Below are 19253 nucleotides of genomic sequence, written 5' to 3'. Positions count from 1 at the left end.
GCATGCAGTATCTTCATGTGGGATAGATCCCTATGTAGCATGTGGGATCTAGTTCCCTGACCAGGGATCGAACCTGGGCCCCCACAGCATCTTAGCCACTGGACCATCTCCTTGGAGAGAGATCCTGGACCACTGTGAAAATACAAAAGTGAGGGAGAACAGTTAACCAGTTTTGAAAGGGAAAGGAGAGATGTGATTACCCAAGTAGGCCTAAAACTGCAAAATGGAGGTCTTCTAAGGCGATGTCGTCCAGAAAGGCTGCAAGTGCCACAAGCGATCGTCTGGGCCAGCGTGCTTTCTGGGAAACTGACTTTGCAGGCTTTCAGAATTCAGGCCAGTGTTTGGTGTAGGGGACAGTGAGTCTGATTGTTTGAAACAACTGCTTGGTATAATAGCTCCGTGACTGCAGAGAAAGCAGTGGAAGCACACACACACCTTTTCTTCTTGCTACGAGCACAGACGGGTGAGCACTGAGAAAGTGGTAGTGCTGAGCAAGGAGTGGAAAGCGCGGGGCTTCGGGGCCGTGGGAGCAAAGCTTGTATTAGACAGTGGGTGCTGGGCCACCGGTTCTGTCACCCAGAATAGCACCTGCTGGTCACACTCCTTTTGAAACAGTCGGGTTGTAGATCTGCAGTCACTGTTCTAAGTAGACTATACATGGAGGGAAAAGGTCCTTTAGCAAGAAGGCTAAAGTTAATATCACTCTTAACTTCTTGTCAGGCCCTAAGTCCTTTACATAGATATTTTATTTAATCCTTGCAAGCACCTTCTTGAAGTACTAGTGCTGTCTCCATTTTATAGACAGGGAAACTGAGGCCCTAGAGGTTAAGAATTTAACTAAGGTCATAGGGCTAACAAGGGATGGAAACAGGACTTAAATGCAGACATAATCTCTTGCGCCTTTCCTTTAACCTCTACCTTTCTTTTAACCACTGTGTTAAACCGCTTCTGTATTTTTATCTGTTCTAATGCCACACAAATAGGCAGATCCTCAGGTAGAGAGCCTTATGCTTTTATCCCGGAAGCTCCAGTGTAACTTATTTCAGTTTGGTTTAGGTCCTCCTAGAAGAGATGAGACTCCAGAATTGAGCCTTCAGACTGCCTTTCAGGGGAGCAGATGATGGGCTGGGTCCTTGGGTGACCTTGTGGCGTGGTGTATTCAAAGGTCTCTTCTCTTCCTTTAGCTCATGGCCCAATGATAACTGATAAAGGGTGTGCTGGTTACCTTTTATTAAAAATATTTTTAAAACCCTCTTATAAAAATTGTTATTTATACAAGCTAAACCATGTTGGCTTTTCTTCATGTGTTCTCATGAAAAATTACCATAGAATACATTTTTATAAAAATTTGACTATGGAAGGAGAATCTGTTACATGTACAAAAAAAGGCATTTGTACAAAGCCTCAAAACTTGTCAAGTTTTCCTGCCACATTTAGTGTGGCTTCTTTCTCTTTGGTCTACAGATGAAACATGTGAATGAAAGGTTTGAAGATGAGAAAAATAAAGAGGTGGTTCTCACGTGCATCGGCATCACTTCAGGAGTCGGACGGCTGTTCTTCGGCCGGATCGCGGATTACGTGCCTGGTGTGAAGAAAATTTATCTCCAGGTACTTTTTTTTTTTTTAAACGTCTTTTACTATGTAAAGTTTTAAACCTCATTGATGAACCTCCCATGTACCCATCCCATAGTGTCAACCATTATTGCATGTATTTCCACGGGAACTGAGAAGTATAGGGAAATGCTTTCAGGTCAGCCTCTGGGAGTGGAGATGGGCTTGTGGTGTTGCTTTGATTCTTTTTTTTTTTCTATTTTTGCTGTGCTGGGTCTTCTTGGTCGTGTGGGATCCGCTCTTTGTTGAGGTGTGCAGGCTTCTCTTTGCAGCGATGTCTCGTCGCAGAGCACAGGCTCTAGGCTGTGGGGCCTCAATGGTTGAAGTATGTGGGCTCAGTGGTGGTGGCTTCCAGGCTCTCAAGCGCGGGCTCAGTAGAAGTTGCTCCGCGGCATGTGGGATCTTCCTGTCCCCTCTGCATTGGCAAGTGGATTCTTTATCACTGAGCCACCAGGACAGCCCTTAATAAGCCTTTATTCCTTAATAAGCCTTTATTCCTCTAGCAAATTTATCCTTGTCACCTAATGGCTCATATATGTACTTATTTACTTAAATTCTTCCATAAAATAAGAACTATTTTCTAGACCCTTTTACAAGCAGCTTTTAAAGTGCAAAATCAGTTATGAGGTCTGGGTTTTCTCTTTGGCTGTGCTGCATGGCATGTGGGATCTTAGTTCCGTGACCAGGGATTGAACCAGTGCTCTGGTTTGCAAAGGGAGCTCAGAGTCTTGACCACTGGACTGCCAGGGTAGTCCAGAGTTTGGGGTTTTCAACATGAGAAATTGGCGAACAAACAATATTCTTTGTTCTGTCATGGAACTGCACCAAACCAGAATGGTTTTCTATCTTTTGCTTTTTTTCTAAGAATGCTTTATTTTTGACGTAGTTCTCATGGTCATGTGCCTTTTGCAGTACCCTGTGAAATTCAGGGATGTGCGTGTCTTTTGAGTTTCTTTACTGCAGATTGCCTTCTGGGTGTTGTGGGCTGTGCTGTCCCGAGACCATACTGATGTTCACTTCACAAGTATTGAAGTGACTCCTCCATGCTGGCTACTGTGCTAAATGCTACAGATGAGACACCACCTGCGTGCTCTGTGACGAATGGTCTCTGGGTGAGACAGATAAAGCCAGGCTGCAGCACAGTGGACTAACGGGGCTAGGTGGAGCCACAGAAACACAGGCACGGAGCAACTAAATCACTAGAGGAGGTCTGAGCAGGCTCCCTTGGCTGGCGGACTGTTGAGAGTAGCAGTTAGATAGATAAGGGAAACGGAGAAGAGTGTTGCAAGCAGAGGAAGCCGCATGGGCAGAGAGACGGAGACGTGACACTGTGTGCTGTGTCTGGGAAGCAGTGTTTGGGTGGACTCTGGGAGCTGGTGATGGACAGGGAGGCCTGGTGTGCTGTGGTTCATGGGGTCGCAGAGAGTCGGACACGACTGAGCGACTGAACTTTAAGAGAGAATAGTAGGTTGCTTGGCTGGGGAATAGGCAGGAGTCAGGTTGGGAAGGACCTTTGTGAGCACAGAAGAGGCTGAGCTCGATCCTGAAATCTACCAGGAGCCATTAAGGGTTTTTTTTATACAAGGGAGTGACAAGAGTTGTATTTTATAAAGCTTAACCTAACAGCTGTGAAGGGTGAATACAGAGGAGGAGGGGCCAGGGTTCATACAGTCACAAAAGGCTACATGTTGTGTGGTTCCCTTTACACGCAGTGTCCAGAATTGTGGCGGATCCAGGGACAGAAAGTGTAGATCAGTGGTTGCTGGTGGCTGAGCGAAGGAGGGTCTGGGGAGTGACTGCTATGGCTGTGGGGCTTCTTTTGGGGTGATGTAAATATTCTAAAACTACACACCAGTGAAGGTCAGTGAACCGAGTGCGCCTTTGCTTCCAGGTGCGCGCTGCTGCACTTACAGATGCGAACACGGAGGGGCAGAGGGGCTGCCTCACTGTGGGTGTCTCTATAGATCTAGGCGGTCAGCGCACTAAGGAGTCTGGTCACCTAGCTGGAAGGCTGGGAGAGTACTACCTTTAGAAGTATTCCTGTGTTATGATCATTTCCCCTTTTATTAACACCTTAACTGCCGGTATCCCTGTCCAACGTTTAACAGAACAGTCTTGTTCTCAAGCGTCAAGGGAGCCCTCTAGTGGACATTTGTTGCCTTACAGACTTTCGGCTTCCTTTCATTTATTAAAAGAAGATTGAGTGTCTACTGTGCCCCAAGCACCAGCCCCGACCCTGGTGGGTGATACAAACATGATACAGACATGGTCCCTGAGTTTCTGGAGTGAGACCTGAGGCAGGGGAAAGCTGGGCATGATTGGGAACTCGAGAAGACAGAGTGGCCTGGGAGGAGGCTGGAAAGAGCAGGACATGGGGACAGGAGGGGCCAGATTAACCAGGGCCTTGGAATACACCGTGGAGACATTTTACTTTAAGCTTAGTAGGTCCTTGTTGGAGAATGACGTGATCTTGCATTTGGAAGTCGGCGTGGTTGCTGTGGTGTGTGCAGGACTGAAGACTGCGAGGGAGGCGGGGGCGCAAGAGGGAGACCAGGGAGGAGCTAATACAGCGTCCGGGTTAGAGAGGATGGAGGCCAGACTGCAGTGACGCGACGGATGAAGGCATGGGGTGTTTTATACATCCGCGCTTTACCCCAAAACAACTTTGACTTTAGAAAGGATCCCCCCCTACCAGTGGGGCAGTCGGGTCCTTTACAACGTAACAGGGGGCAGATGTGTTCGTAGTTCATGTAACTGAGGAAAGAAAACAGCCTTTTCTGACTTGGCCCACGTGTGGCCTGCAGTTACACGGAAGTGAGTGAAGAATGAGTAATTTCGCTTTGGATGAAAGGTTAGCCACAGCCTGGCTTCTTTTAAGTCGCATCTAGTTTTCTCTTTCATCCAAACGTGGTACAGCGTGTGTCACGCCTGTAGTACGTGCTGAGTCACAGGCGAGGTGACTGCAGTCCAGGGAGGCCCGGGCAGCAGAAGGCTGGCCTTCAGTGTCCCGGCTGCTGGGAGCCCCCGACATCCCTCCCCGCTCCGTCTCTCCCCTGCCCCAACTCCCGAATCTCGTGTGGTTTTTGATTCTTGGCTCTTCTCTGCTGTGATCAAGTCCAGCTCTGCCTGTCGGCTTATTCCTCCTCCTCTCCCTGTCTCCCCGCCTGGCTGTTTGCCCTCTGGCCCAGCCGCTAGGGGCTGCAGTGCTTCCGCAGCTTACTTCCTCTCCTTCCTTTCGTGGGTGCTGGGTTTTCTCAGGCACATCTGCTCCTTGCTTCTGTCACAGCTCAGCCTTGTGGGGGCACAGGAGTTCTCCTTCCTCCCTGCCCCTGTGACACCAGTGCTGAGTAGCTTCCGGGCCCGGAACACAGTTCGCAACATTCCACGTGGTCTACTTTGGGGGCACAGTCATCTTGGGTTTGGGGAGGCTGCAGAGCAGAAAAGCACAGACTCTAAAGTGAGACCCAACTCGTCTCCAGATCGTGCAGAGGCCCGTGTGAGGATTCATGGTGACAGCTTATGTAAACTGCTGGCCCAGGGGGATCATTAGTAAGTCCTTGCTTTTGTGAGATTTTAATATTCTGTGAAATACTGAGGCAGATTCTGATTTGGAACAGGTCTCAAGAAAAAGGAGACCTTGGTTTTTCTGATGTGGGGATCTTTGCTTATAGGTAACAGAGTTTAGGAATATATTTTACACTTTTACTAAAGAGTTCTGAATTTAAACTTCCAGCAAGGTCTTGGGTAACCGAGTATTTTCAGCCTAACAATTCTGAATACTGACCGAAGAGGTGATTGAAATGTATTACATAGAATAATGATGGGTAAAGAGAATCTCTGCAGAAGTTCCAGGAGTACTTCATTAGGAGAGGGAAGACTGTGTCCTGGCACATTCCCAGCCATCTTTCTTAACTTCACAGGCCTGTGTTTCTAGTCACCAGTACATTATTGCAGATTTCTCTTTACTGTGTACCTCTTTCAACAGTGTGAGGGTGTTTCAAAAGTTTGGAAGTTGTAACTCTAAGGAAAGAATCGAAAGCTTTGGATTAAGATCACTTTCCCACTGTGTCAGATTGCTCTGTGCCCATGGACATACCAAAGTGTGGACATCATATCCATGTATGTAAGCAGACAAACCCCGATGAGTACACACAGGAAAGGTCTGGGAGGACCATCAAATTACTGAGCGGTTATTCCTGACCAGGAGAGTGTGGGTTGAGGGTGGGAGGGGGTTGAAGGAAGACTTTCATTTATTACTGTATACATTTTTCTACAGTTTGAATTTTGTCAGGAATGCATGAGTTACTTTTGAAATGCAGAATTGTTTTTTGTAATGTAGAAAAACGAATCACTTTTAGATCCATCTTCCTCTGGAAGTCACTTCTGCTTGCAGTAGAACGAACTGAGCCGCGTTGTCCAGTTTGTTGTTGCTGCTGCTGTTTTTTGTTCCCTTTTGGTGTTTTATGTTTTCTGAAAGATACCTTGGGATAAAAGGTATATGCTTTACCAAACATGAGCTGCTTCTACAATGGTATCCAGGTATTTAGCAGCTCCCCTGCCTGAACGAGGAATCAGACTACGATTCCCTCTTCTCACCTGGGACGCGGCATTGGGGCTGGTTGCTCCTCCAGGCAGAAATGGTGGTATTTATGTGCAGCAGGAAAGCTGAACAGACGTCTGGGTGAAGCACTTCCACAGGACTGCGTGCTTTGGAAGAAACCGGATGCTCGGCTGTGCCCTGAACACTTTCCTTTGGTGTGATGGACCCCAGACCCCTGCTGCCAAGTAGAGGGTTCCTAGCCAGAGGCTCTGAAAGTCTGCAAACTTTATACTGGGTAAATTCATAGGAGCAACACTTGTTTCTAACTGTGGCCAAGAGAATATAAACTAATATAATTTGCATCTGCCAAATTCATAGGAGCAACACTTGTTTCTAACTGTGGCCAAGAGAATATAAACTAATATAATTTGCATCTGCCTCTGAAAGTGTCTTTTGCTTTTATTCAGGTGCAGCTCATTTTTTCCTCTTCCGTCATTATGCTTAGATTTCTGAAGAAAACTTCCACTGACATTTCCTCCAAAAATGTTCTTGGTGACAGAAATGGGGACTGTAATAGCAAGGAATTTTTTTGTTGTTCTTAGGTACATAAACTAACTGAAGCAGGGGGTTATTCTTCTAGAGACTGTAATATTATGACAGAAAATATTTCCTGTATAGTTTTAAGAAGCAGAAGCAAGAAAGACATCTCAACAGTCAATGTCTCATTAAATGGCAGTGCCAGAGCCTAGAAAAGGGTTAGGAACCTTTAAATCTCTTTTTTAAATCTAACCAGAGCTACTGTGTTTGGGGTGGAAAGAAAGATTGTAATACTAAATTACTCACCTTTCACACTGGGGGCTTGTATCTACAGATCAGTAGATATTTGGGGAAGTGATGAGCTTCCTACACGCACAGTGCGCTAAACCTTGGTCTATGCTACTTGTGGGTGGAGCGTTCCTGAGTGTGGGGAACAAGTGTGTCCTTGTCAGCTTGGCCTGCTATTCTGAACTTAGCTACATTTAGGGTAGTTAAACCTGCTGAGAAACAGCAGCATTTCTCACTACTATTTAGCTGCAAATAAGGCAGAAGTAGCCAGGTATTTTCTGAGAGATACTGAAGAATAAGTGTGTAAATTTCTATCAATTCAATTCTTAAAGAAAAACCAAGGAATTTTACTTTAAATAACAACTCATAATTTTTATTTAACAATTATTGTTAAAATTTAACAGTTTTAAATACTAATTGTCAAATAGTTGAAAAAGAGAATATAAATTAATATAATTTGAATTGAGAAAAGGAGAGCTTGCAGTCAGGTAAAGTATTAAGAAGTAATAATGTGCTCAAAATATATATATTAATAAACCTGAAACTCTTATATGAATGATTTCTTAGAAAACTGAACAAAGAATAAAAACTTGAAGGGACCAAAATGAATAGAAAAATCAGGATGAGCACTATATGTGTCTGGGTCTCATGTTAAATGAATTGGGTCCAAGAAAACATTTGTTTATTCAGCAAAACTGACTTTGTGCTCTAAGCTGTCAACATTCACTCTGGTTGTCTTATCTTGCAGGAGATTGTACTGAACAAAGTATGAAAAGAACAGGAAGCGCGTTCTAAGCGAACCTAGTAGTAGTACAGAGGTGTGGTTGGGCATTAAACCCATTGAATCTGGCCCCGTGATGTCCTAACGTTTTATTCCAGGTTCGCTGGAGTTTTATCTCCTTTGTGTTTGTAGATAGAGTGAAAATGTATCTAATAAATAATACTAGGATTGGTCTTCTTTATAGATGGTAGATGGGAAGCATCAGGAAGTCTTTCTGTCACAGGGTCACAGAAATCTGGAACCTGGCCTGTCCTTCTGGGCCTTAGTTCTTTCCAGCCTTAAGGCTGCAAACCCAGAGTTAGCCAGTCTGTCTGTTAGTCACCCAGTCGTGTCCGACTCTTTGCAAGCCCATGGAATGTAGCCTGCCAGGCTCCTCTATCCATGGGATTCTCCAGGCAAGAATACTAGAGTGAGTTGCCATTTCCTCCTCCAGGGGATCTTCCCAACCCAGGGATTGAACTCAGGTCTCCTGAATTGCAGGCAGATTCTTTATCATCTGAGCCACTAGGGAAGCCCAAAGCACTAAGGAGCACTAAGGAATTCTGCTTCCACTTTAATGGAAATTGGACTGGAGGAAAAGATGTTTAAGTACAGTATAAACGATCAGAATGTGGAGATCATGTTCTTTAGGAAAAAATGTGATGTGCCAGACTTCTTTTTCAAATAACCAACTCTGAGTCTTAAACTAATTCTACCATAAAGCCATATTTACTCAGCTATATAATACAATGGTGTCAGAAAAGAGACCAACTTGGATTTTTTTTTTCTGGCCTGAGTGACATGTAGGATCTTAATCCTCTGATCAGGAATCAAACCTGTGCCTCCTGCATTGGGAGTGCAGAGCCTTAACCACTAGACCGCCAGGGAAGTCCCCAACTTGGAGTTTAAAAGAATGTTTCTGATTGTGGGGTCAGTGGATGACGTGTGTCAGAGTCACCTGGGGAGCCTGTGAAAACCACCGTTGGGGGTCCCTGTCCTCAGGCGATCCTGCTCTGCACTGAGGTGGTGGGGGCTGCCCCGAGGCCCTGCCAAGCCTGGTGTCCGCCAGTGAGCCCTGGGAAAATAGAGCGGATGAAGGTGATGATCCAGAGCACTGCTGTCTGTGGCCGCTCCCTTCCCTCCCTGCCCCACTGTCATCAGAGGGAACCCTCTAGGAACTGTTCCATTGCCCCCTGCTACTTACTGCCCACGCAGACCATGGGTTCCAGGCTGGCTCCATCTGGGCTTACTAAACTTACCAGCATCATTCACTTCATCTGTAAAATGGGGAAAATATTAGGGCTCACCTCATAAAATCACCATCTAAAGTCCTTAGAACATTGACTGCATTTCATAAGCATTAAATAAATGATAGTTTCTGTTATATGCATACTTTTAAAAAAAGCTGATTCTTTTTAAAACATCTATTCCGCCTAGTGAGTGAATGATACAATTTTAATTAGTTATTTGCCTAAAAAATTGAATTATCCGCTCCTTCCTTTTTTGTACCCACCGTACTTTGAATATACAACTAGAACATCTAGGATACTTCACGTGTACTTATTTACATAGTCAACTCTTCATAACCCAAGGGTATGAACCAGGTTTTATTCACATAGCACAGTGCATAGAACAGAGCACAGTAGCTGCCCAACGGCAGGGAGAGTCCAGTGTTTGATTCTACTAGTTATTCTAACAAACTGGAAGCTCTGTGAGGTGAAGGATGGATCTGGCTGGCGTATCTTCATTATGCACAGGACTGACACCAGTCAAGTGCATATAATTTCAAAGGTAAAATTTTTAAATCATATGTTGGATGAGTGAATTTGGGCTGATATTCAAAGGACAAATATGTAATGAGCACTGACCAGGTACAAGATCCTTAAACCTTATTATATGTAGGGCCAAAGATGACTTTTGTACAGATTCTGATCTCAAAGAGCTTACAGCTGGGAAAGGAAAGTAAGTATATGAAAACCCTTACTTTTTTCTTGTCCCTTAATGGAAATACTGAGAAAGTGGGAGGGGAATTCAGGGAATATGATTGTGGGAGTTGATTATGTATATAAAATCAAGGCCAAGTGGGCTGGGGAGGTGACTAACCAGCAACCACTTAAAAGTCCTAAGCATGTTGCTTAGTAATGTGATGTTCCCTTGTTCCGAGAGCGGAGCTGACACTGTGGCGTCTGTCCTAGGTCCTGTCCTTTCTCTTCATTGGTCTGATGTCCATGATGATTCCCCTGTGCAGCGTCTTTGGGACCCTCATTGCTGTATGCCTCGTCATGGGTCTCTTCGATGGATGCTTCATTTCCATTATGGCCCCCATTGCCTTTGAGTTGGTTGGTGCCCAGGATGTCTCCCAAGCAATTGGATTTCTGCTCGGATTCATGTCTATACCCATGACTGTGGGCCCACCCATCGCAGGTAAATAATATTGTCCTAGCATTGTCTACTGTAGATCCTGAGTCTCACATGTTAAATATATTATGAATTATTGGTTTCTGGTGTCTTGCTGTTGTCTTATCTTATCTATAACGTTTTTACCAGGACCAGCAGATGGCATGTTGGAAAAATTTGCCGATGAGTCCTCTTACTCTCATTGATATCTTAAACACCTGCTGAATGTATAGCAGTTAGCTTCTGGACTTGAGGACTTCAGAGTTCCTATGTTAGTGTTTTGGAGGAATAGGAAATGTGATTTCTTTCTATCAAGAGGTGAAGATTCTGAAAGATTTCTAAATATGTATGAACTGTGTAAGAGATCACAGTCCTCCCTGAGAAATAATTAAATGAAAAGTAACACTTAACAGGAAAACCCAAATGTCCGTCAGTAGATGAACGGGTAAACAAAATGTGCTATATCCATACAGTGGACTTCTTCGGCCATAGAAAGGAATGAAGTATCATTCTGGTACACGCTACCAAGTAGATGAACCTCAAACATTATGCTCAGTGTGAAAGAAGCCAAATACAGAAGGTCACATGTTATTCCATTTATGTGAAATAGCCATAATAAATTCAGAGACAGAACAGATGTGAGGGGATGGAGGGAAGGGGGATTAGGGAGTAACTGCATATTGGGTGTGGACTTTTCTTTTGGTGTGATGAAAATATTTTGGAACTAGAGAGAGAGTGGTGGTTGTACAACATTGTAAACATACCAGATGCCACTAAGATGGTTAATTTTATGTTATGTGAATTTTACCTTTAGAAATCTTCTGAATGAATAGTATAAAGCTGTCTCATGTTCAGTATAAACTGGGTACTACTGTAAATTGTAAGATTTGATATAAATGTTATGAAATTTAAATGTAGGTACTGGCGTCTGTCTTGTATGTGAGTGGCTCAGTGAAGGTTCAGTTCAGCTCATTCTCATATTCAGAACCACACATATCAGCAAATTTGCCACTTGGGAACCTAGTCATGAATCAAGCAAGCAGAACCACTACTGAGCAGACCAAGTAAAATATAAATTCTAAAAATCACAGTCTCCTTGTAGGAGAACCCTCCAGTCCTTCCCTTCTCCCCCAGGTAATAACCTGTTTTTACATCTTACATGCTTTGTTACAGTTTCCAAGTCCACAGCAAGTTATAGGAAGCACTTTAGTAGAAGTGGTGTTTCTATTTGCCACTGGAAGTGACTATAACAGGTCAAGAATGAAGGGGGAAACAGGAAATTCCCAAAGTGGGCAGAAAAACACCAGGAGGTTCTAGGGATTACAGTATTACAGCCAAACATAATCTGTGTTCATAAAGATGCAAGGTTCAGTTATATATGGAATATTCTGATTCAGATAGGAAAAACATATATTTAGATATACTGTATGTTTTAGGTTTCTATTTGGAATGACTGTACACTTTTTTTTTTTCAATGTGTTGGTATTTAACAGCTGAACAAATCCTCAGCTGTTTATTTAGCAGAGTCAGATACTCAGTGTGATGTGTTCCTGGAACATTTCTGGTAACAGGTTGTACAGTAAAAGTCTGAAACACTAAGATAACTTTTAAAGTCTGGATTTTGTTAGAGAAATAGAAATAAAGAGAACTCTGACAGTTTTCAGAAGCACAGCCCTAGGATCTAATTAGAATACCATGCCTATATTCTTACATTTTCCCCTCAGGTGCTGACAAACCTTAGTATCTTTCCAAAATGTATTTAACAATGTAACTTTTTCATCCCCTTATAAGTTTTCATGATATTGGATTATCATTTTAAGTAGTTTCATGTTATTTCATAAACAGGCCCAAGAAAGGTCTGAAAATGTAAACATTTTGAAGCCTGTGTGTATGACAGAGGTTTCAGCTTGGTGGACCGTCCACTTTCAGCCAAAACAGGACCTTAACACCATGTGTCAGAATACCCAAATGGCCTCTGAAGGATTTTGAGAAAGCCAAAGCTCGACTGTTCTGTCCATGTAATATCTTGGTAGGAAAACTCAGAAGCCTGTCACAGATTTGCAACAAGATTAAAGAAATGACATCTTTTCTTTCCTCCTATCAGAAAAGGTTTATCTTTCAAACCCATTTCCTTAAAAGTGTCTGCTATCTGAGGTGTCTGCACGAGCCTGCCGGGATGAAGATACTGGGTTGGCAGTAGGCCACTAGGGTGACTAATCTGAGCCCTCAGCAGTCATACTTGTTCTCTCTTGGTGACAATTTTTTCCCTTCCCAGGGTTATTCCATGACAAGCTGGGCTCCTATGATGTGGCATTCTACCTCGCTGGAATCCCGCCCCTTATTGGAGGTGCTGTCCTTTGTTTTATCCCATGGGTCCACAGTAAGAAGCAAAAGGAGGTCACTAAAGCCACTGGAGGAGAAAAGGTGGAGAAAATGCTGGAGAACCAGAACTCTGTGTCAAGCTCAGCTGCAGTCTTTAAGAAGGAATCTGACTCTGTTATTTAATGTCTTATATACCTCCACCAGACTGGACTTGCTTTCAGAAACTGAAGCAAGTTTTTCCTTTTATATATGAATTGCAAATTTCTTATTTTTTTAATCACATCCTAGGAGTAGCACAATAATTGGGAAGTAGAACCCTCATTACTACGAGAACCATTCGCTGCCACTGAACAGCTAGCTGTCTGATATTTCCGTGAGTCTGAGGGCGGAGACTCAGATTCAGTTTTCATGTACGAGAAAACCTGTCTGAAAGTCAACTATCATGAGAATGTGAGGCTATCTCAGTAAAAAAGCAGCTTCGGAAACTGTGAATGCTCTTTAGCTTGTACAAATACTTAAAAATACCTCAAGCTATACTGAAAGGGTTGTGGTTTGATTAGGACTGGAAATGTTATTTGTTGTCTCACATTGGTGTTTTTAGTTTTGGTATCTCTGTTTTAATTTCTTCTGCTACTTGGAAACTTCTTACAAAATTTAAGCCTGGATTCTAGTATCATATCGACTTAGATTTCAAGCCAATGTAAAAATTGTTTGCCTGCTGTTAAATAAGCTATGAAAGTAAGTTATTCTGACTTGCTCCCGTGTCAAGGGACCTTCTTGGAGCAGGGGCTGACAAGGTATTCAGAATCAATCAATATGTGAGATGAACAGGATACTGTTCATAAGGGCAAAACAGTTCAGAAATCAGACATTTCTTCCATTTACGTTTTCTCCCTTTGGATTTGCAGTGTGTTTTACTCAGGTTGCCAGAAACACCCCAGATTTCTGAATGTTTAAGTTGTAACAGTAAAATAGAATGACTGAAAGATATTTTAGCATTTTTAGCTTAGATTTTTTTCTGACTTCTGAATTTGTTGCACTAGGACCTGATATTTAAACAAGCATATTATCAAGTTGCAGTTTTAGGCATAAATGGGAAAAAAAAGTATTTGTGAAGAAAATATCTATTTCTGATAGGAAGAATTGCTTAAGTTGGTAAAACTTTCTGGCAAAAATTTGCATTCATATATATTTATCCTAGTGTGTTCCCCTTTAACACTGCCTGTATTTTTCTATTTATATATAAATATAAGAAAGCAATTAAAGTTTTAAAGATTTAAAGTTAAAACCAAAGTCATGACATGACCTATACTCAACTAAAAGAAAGAAACAGGAATGGGTCCCTCATCCTGAAATTATATTTTAGTATGTTTGTTTCTTATTTAGGTCTTTAAAAGTTAATAATACGCAAACTCATATTTAAACCCCCAATACGCATGTGTATTAGATCCTCCTCAAATGTGGCTCATTCACCTGGGCAGGTGCATGTTTTTTATAAAACTCCTTCAGGACCCACCTGTTCTTAAATCCTTTGTGCTGAGAGAAATGCAGTCTCCCTGCTTTTCTGTTCAGCTTGGATGGTTCGTGAAGGGCAAAGTCCTTCCATTCCTGTCTCAAGCTGAGGATGGAGATGCCGGTAAAACATATGGATTTCTGTTGTTGTTGGGGGAGGAGGGCACTCAGGAGGAAGAGCAAAGTGAGGCTGATAAGTAAACAACTAGGAAACCCACTAACTTTTTCAGTATCAGCTTTCTCAACCTGCAACCTTGAAGGTTCAGTATAAACACTAAATATGGAATTTATTTATAATAGAGCTTTAAACAATTTTGCTCTGAGAGACATTCAGATTCATTCAGCTTACTACGTGATACACACAGCTGCAGCCTACTACTTCCAATACTTCCGTATTTCATATACAAACAGCCAGGGACAATCATCAAACCTGCCACTATAAAATACTTATTTTTTTCTATAGTTTCAGCACAAATTCCTGACTACCCCGTGATTTTACAGAAAGAACAGATCTGAAAAACTTACTCTGTAAAGACCTTCAGAATGTTTTTCCTTTCATTATTTGGCTGATATTAGGGGAAAAAAGTAATTACCTGAAACTCAGACTTGATCTTGTTTATTTTCCATAATAAAAGAGCAACGTGACAAGTAGAATATAACTTAGATCTCAGACTACTGTGTTTGTGTATAATATTACATATATGTAGTTTTCAGTCCAATGGAATGAATCAAACAGATCTATAACACTGAGAAGGCTCCACTAAAACAGACTCTTACGGACAGTGCTGTGCTGTAGTGATATAAAGTTAAAAGTATAGAAGATAAGATGCTGAATTACATAAAATGCATATTTAGTAATACGTTGTTTGGTACAAAAAGCTCTAAAAGTCTAAAATATACAACCTAAGAAAAAATACCAGTATTAACAAAGATTTGTTTTAGACCAAGGAATGTTACTTTAATCTTTCAAACTAAGGCCTAATTTCTAAAGACTGTTACTTAATTGCAGTAAAGTGACCTGATGGACATACATTTTGTTGTTGTTGTTGTTTAATCCAAGACACTTTTTTTTAAAGAATAGATAAAATCTTTAAAGAACTCAGCAAATTCTCACATTTAAAAGGTTCTGGCATTTGAGGCCAGCAATATAAAAGAAGGGGAGCAATCATTCCTCTTCACACGCAGTCTGGATGGGATGTTACTCTAACAGGATGCCCAAGGATCTTCCAGAAACATTCTGGTTAAGGTTTACTGCAGTGGCTGTGGCTGGGATGCATCCATTTCAGTAATAATAAGCCACCCAGATTACTGATACTATTTTCAAAATTTATCTCTTTGATCACAGTTGCAATGCTTAGTCTATAGCCCTACCACAAGACCTGTAATTTCTCCTGAAAACTGCACAGTGCTTGCACTGAGCTTCCAATTCTATTCATAAATAGAAATAAGACTTCATTTGCATTTCATGATCATACATTATCTGTTTATAAATGTTTGCAGATGATCCCATGGACTCTGCCCAAGTATGGGGGAAAAAAAAAATTAATGCCATTAGCTTCAACTTTCCACACTTTTAAAGTAAATGTACACTTGGTTGTAAAGTAAACATATGTTTACTTCTGGTAATTATACTCCTTTAACTGCACTTAACATTTAAATATGTGCCACTGTTATTTGTAAGCTGTCCCATGTTCAGATAACTTGATGATAAATCAAATAAGGCTGAACAGAAAATGTGCTGTGAGATCAGAGGCAGGCACCCTATAGCATGAGTGGCCCTGAAGACTTCCTGGTGGCAAACTTTCACACCCTTTCATACCTCTTTTTGTATTATCTTTATCATTCTTTTCCCTTTTCTTCCCTACATCCTTCAAAAACCTGCTGAAGAGTCAATGAATATCCTTGCTTAGTTCCACTGGTTGCTTAGTTGCAGTACTTACTAGTCCTGGTGATTTCAGAGGATGGAACCCCATCCAATTTTGTGTAACCTAGAGAATGGCTTGCTCTCAGCTTTCAACTTAGAGTACTAATGGTACACTGGGAAAAAAATTATAATGTGGGGGTAATAAGTTTCATGTAATTGTCAACTTTTGTGTTAACATACAAAACTTTAAATATTTAAGGTAAATGCTTTGAGAGGAAAGTGTGTCAAGTTCTTAACATATTTTCAGAGCATACTTTTTTTACTTTAATTTTCATATTCCATTAAAGTTTTGCTAAATTGTAGTCCTGAGAACACACCCTGGAGGATGCCTGGGAATCTAGCAGGCCTCTGGGATGCAGTCTCTCATGAATCTGCTTTAGGCCTGGGTTACAATTTATGGTGAATGGCATTAAGAGTAAGTTCCCAGCGTCTAGAGATATGGGTGGAAAGTATGAGCAAATTAGCTCCAAAATTTAAAAATATGTGAATAATTTAAATATTTAAAACTATTCACAAGTTTTCGAACTGAAAACTTCATTGTTGCTGCAGGGAGGGAGCAAATAATAAGGCAGACAACAGCAACACACAGCTTCCAGGCTCACTGAGTGTATGATAGTCACAGCCATGTTTTATCACTTTACTTGTTGACAGAGACTCATGCTTTGTTTTAAAAATACACTGCAAGTGATAGGTTACAATTTTCAAGAATAAAGGGCCAAATCCCCATAGCTAAATGTGAAGCCTGCATACAACACAGACTCATTATTACCAAACTACCATAAATAGGGATTTTTATCAGATGACTGCTTAGGACCCATGAAACAATTCATTGCCACATCTTTGAATCACTCAAACCTTGATATTTGGGATATAGTAGCCTACTTTAGCTTTAGCTTTAAAAATTAATATTTTTTAAAAGTAAACATTAATTACCTTGGCCTCTATACATTCAAGGAAATTTCCCATGGTACTTTTTTTTTTTTTTGACAGATATAAAACAGGAGGCTACCTCATTTATGAAACAAGGTTTCTGTTTTTTATTAGTATGCTGGAAAGACCGTGAGAATGAAATGAAACCTTTTCAAGTGCTTGATCATGACACTCAGCTTGGTCATGGCAGTCCACCTACCTCAGCTTTCGGGGTCTACCTAAAAACCCAGTGTAATTAATTCCTGCATAATCAGTGAGTGAATGGTGATTCTGGAGACCAAAAGGCAAGGGAGTGTAGGCTGTTAAAGGGGGTCGAAATACCAGTAAAACAAAATGTGTTTTGTTCTGATAGATAGTATTTAAAAGGAAAAAAAATGGAATATTAACTAATATGGCCTGTGGATAATCTGAAAAAGGAAAAAAAGAGAGACAAACCTTATAACCTATATACAATAATGAACAGTTACTAAAATGCATCATGAGTGGCTTGTACAAATTACACCAGCAGCTTGACGATGAGGTCTTGTTTTCATGTTTTCTTTGGCAGGAAGATGGATGATCACTGACAATAGATTGTATGCTTGTGCCTTAGCCTTACAGCTTCCATGTTAAACTCCTGTAAGAAGCACTCCTTTCCAAGTGGATCAGGGACTGTGGCAATGAGTTTTCGTCTTACTGGAGTTTTTGAAAATGCTACCACTGAGTGTGGCGATAGTGTAGGGGTTAAGCCACAAGTTCCCAATCTAATGAAAGAGGTTTCTTGCCTTTCAATGTGGTGGCCTATAAGAAGAGTATTTTGGAGTTCAGTGTCACTAAGCATGCATGTGATATCACTATCTACACAAAACAACATTTAGAAATCAATATCAGATAATATTTTCAGTATCCGTTGGTTATTAAGAGTGAATCTGTTAAATATGTGTGTAAACACATAAACCTTTTCTACTGTTATCTTCACCAAATGTAATCTTCTATAGTAAGTTCTACAACGCAAGACAGTGATAGGTCAACATATCTGTCGTAATTTAGCCTATACTGGAATATTATGTCAGGGACCCAGGGTTTGTTATCAAGTGCTGTATTTTCACCCCAGCCTATGAACTGACTGTATTTGGTGCCTTTTTTTTCCTACCAGAGAAAGATTAGATCAGGATTGGTGCTAAATTTCATGTTCTTTGCAAAATTATTTTTTTCTTTTTAAATATATATAATTCAATAGGAAATATATATGTCTGGCAGTATTATGCATGTTACATTCTATATATATATCTGAGGGAAAACCCCTCCTCTAAAGGAATTATTGAGTTCAAATCTACTAAAAGATATGTAATTTTTGTTAATACAGAAGGTGTTAGGGTACAAAACTCAAAAAAATGATCACCAAATGAAAACTTAATGGTGAACACAGCCCCCAAAGGCAATGACTAAAGAAAAAGTCCCTGGTCAATGTTGCTAGCATGAAGTTAGCTATTCAAAGTATTCTGTAACTTATGTGAAAAAATGTCATATTTTATTATATATATAGTTATATATGTGTGTGTGTATGTATTATATACACACATACACACAAAATAGCTTTCTGTTGGGCTTAAGGAGATAATTTAAGCTATTTTTCGGGCTAAGATTAGAGTTTTGGGAGCCATCAATCTTAAAACCTGGACAATGAGTTACTTAAAAAAAACAAAACCAAACCTGACATAAAGTATCATTGTCCATCTTTCAGATTTAACATAAAGAAATTAGATTAGAGACAATTGTGTCTGGGCCAGAGTCGGCAAATCTCAGACCTATGATTGGCTCTGAGCATCATGGTTGTGGCTGACTGTGTGACACGCACCTAAAACTCTACCCCAGTTTCCGTGCAGGTCTCTGGGTCCCTAACGTACCTGGGAGTAGGATTCAGAGGAAGTGGGGACCACAGATTTGTATTTAACCTTGTTGTCTTTATAGATGTTGCCTTAACTCTATTTTTGTGAAGATATTAAAAATATAAGTTAGAAAAATACTATGGTATTTCTAACTAGGAAAACCAAACCTTTAGAATCTACTAGAATATACTGGATTCACTGTTAACTAATAATAATTCCATTCTACCGTTAACATGATTTGTATGTAAGAGAATGGGGGCTTGTTAATCAGAAGTTCCAGAGGGAGGAGACTGGGACTGACCCACACGTACTACGCTGCATAACACAGCTAACTAGTCAGGACCCACTGTGTAGCACAGGGGACTCGACTCAGTACTGTAACGACCTGTATGGGAAAAGTCTAAAAAAGAGTGTATTCATGTATAACTGATTCACTGTGCTGTAGAGTAGAAACCAACACAGCATTGTAAACCAACTATACTCAAAAGGTTACAGTGGAGTGAGATGAAATATCCCCTTAGTAATCACGTCTCATGTAATTGTTATCATATTGTGGTTTGAGGA

The 19253-nt window shown here is 41.1% G+C and overlaps 1 protein-coding gene across 2 annotated transcripts in view; it reads left to right on the top strand.

Moving 5' to 3' along the window:
• Positions 1–15037, top strand: part of SLC16A10 (solute carrier family 16 member 10) — a 113476-nt gene extending 98439 nt beyond the window's left edge. Inside the window, exons 4-6 of one of the 2 annotated variants that reach the window (XM_043890418.1) lie at positions 1465–1608; positions 9932–10160; positions 12409–15037. In XM_043890418.1, the coding sequence (XP_043746353.1) occupies positions 1465–1608; positions 9932–10160; positions 12409–12638 (603 nt within the window). In that variant the 3' untranslated portion in view covers positions 12639–15037. Of the gene's footprint in view, positions 1–1437; positions 1609–9931; positions 10161–12408 lie in introns of both variants that reach the window. The other variant, XM_043890417.1, reaches the window with a different exon arrangement.
• The last annotated feature ends 4216 nt before the right edge of the window (positions 15038–19253 follow it).

The sequence above is a fragment of the Cervus elaphus genome, chromosome 28 (genome assembly GCF_910594005.1).
Source record: "Cervus elaphus chromosome 28, mCerEla1.1, whole genome shotgun sequence".
Classification (NCBI taxonomy): Eukaryota; Metazoa; Chordata; class Mammalia; order Artiodactyla; family Cervidae; genus Cervus; species Cervus elaphus.
Note: the sequence above shows the minus strand (reverse complement) of the source record. Positions and strands in the feature narration are given on the sequence as shown.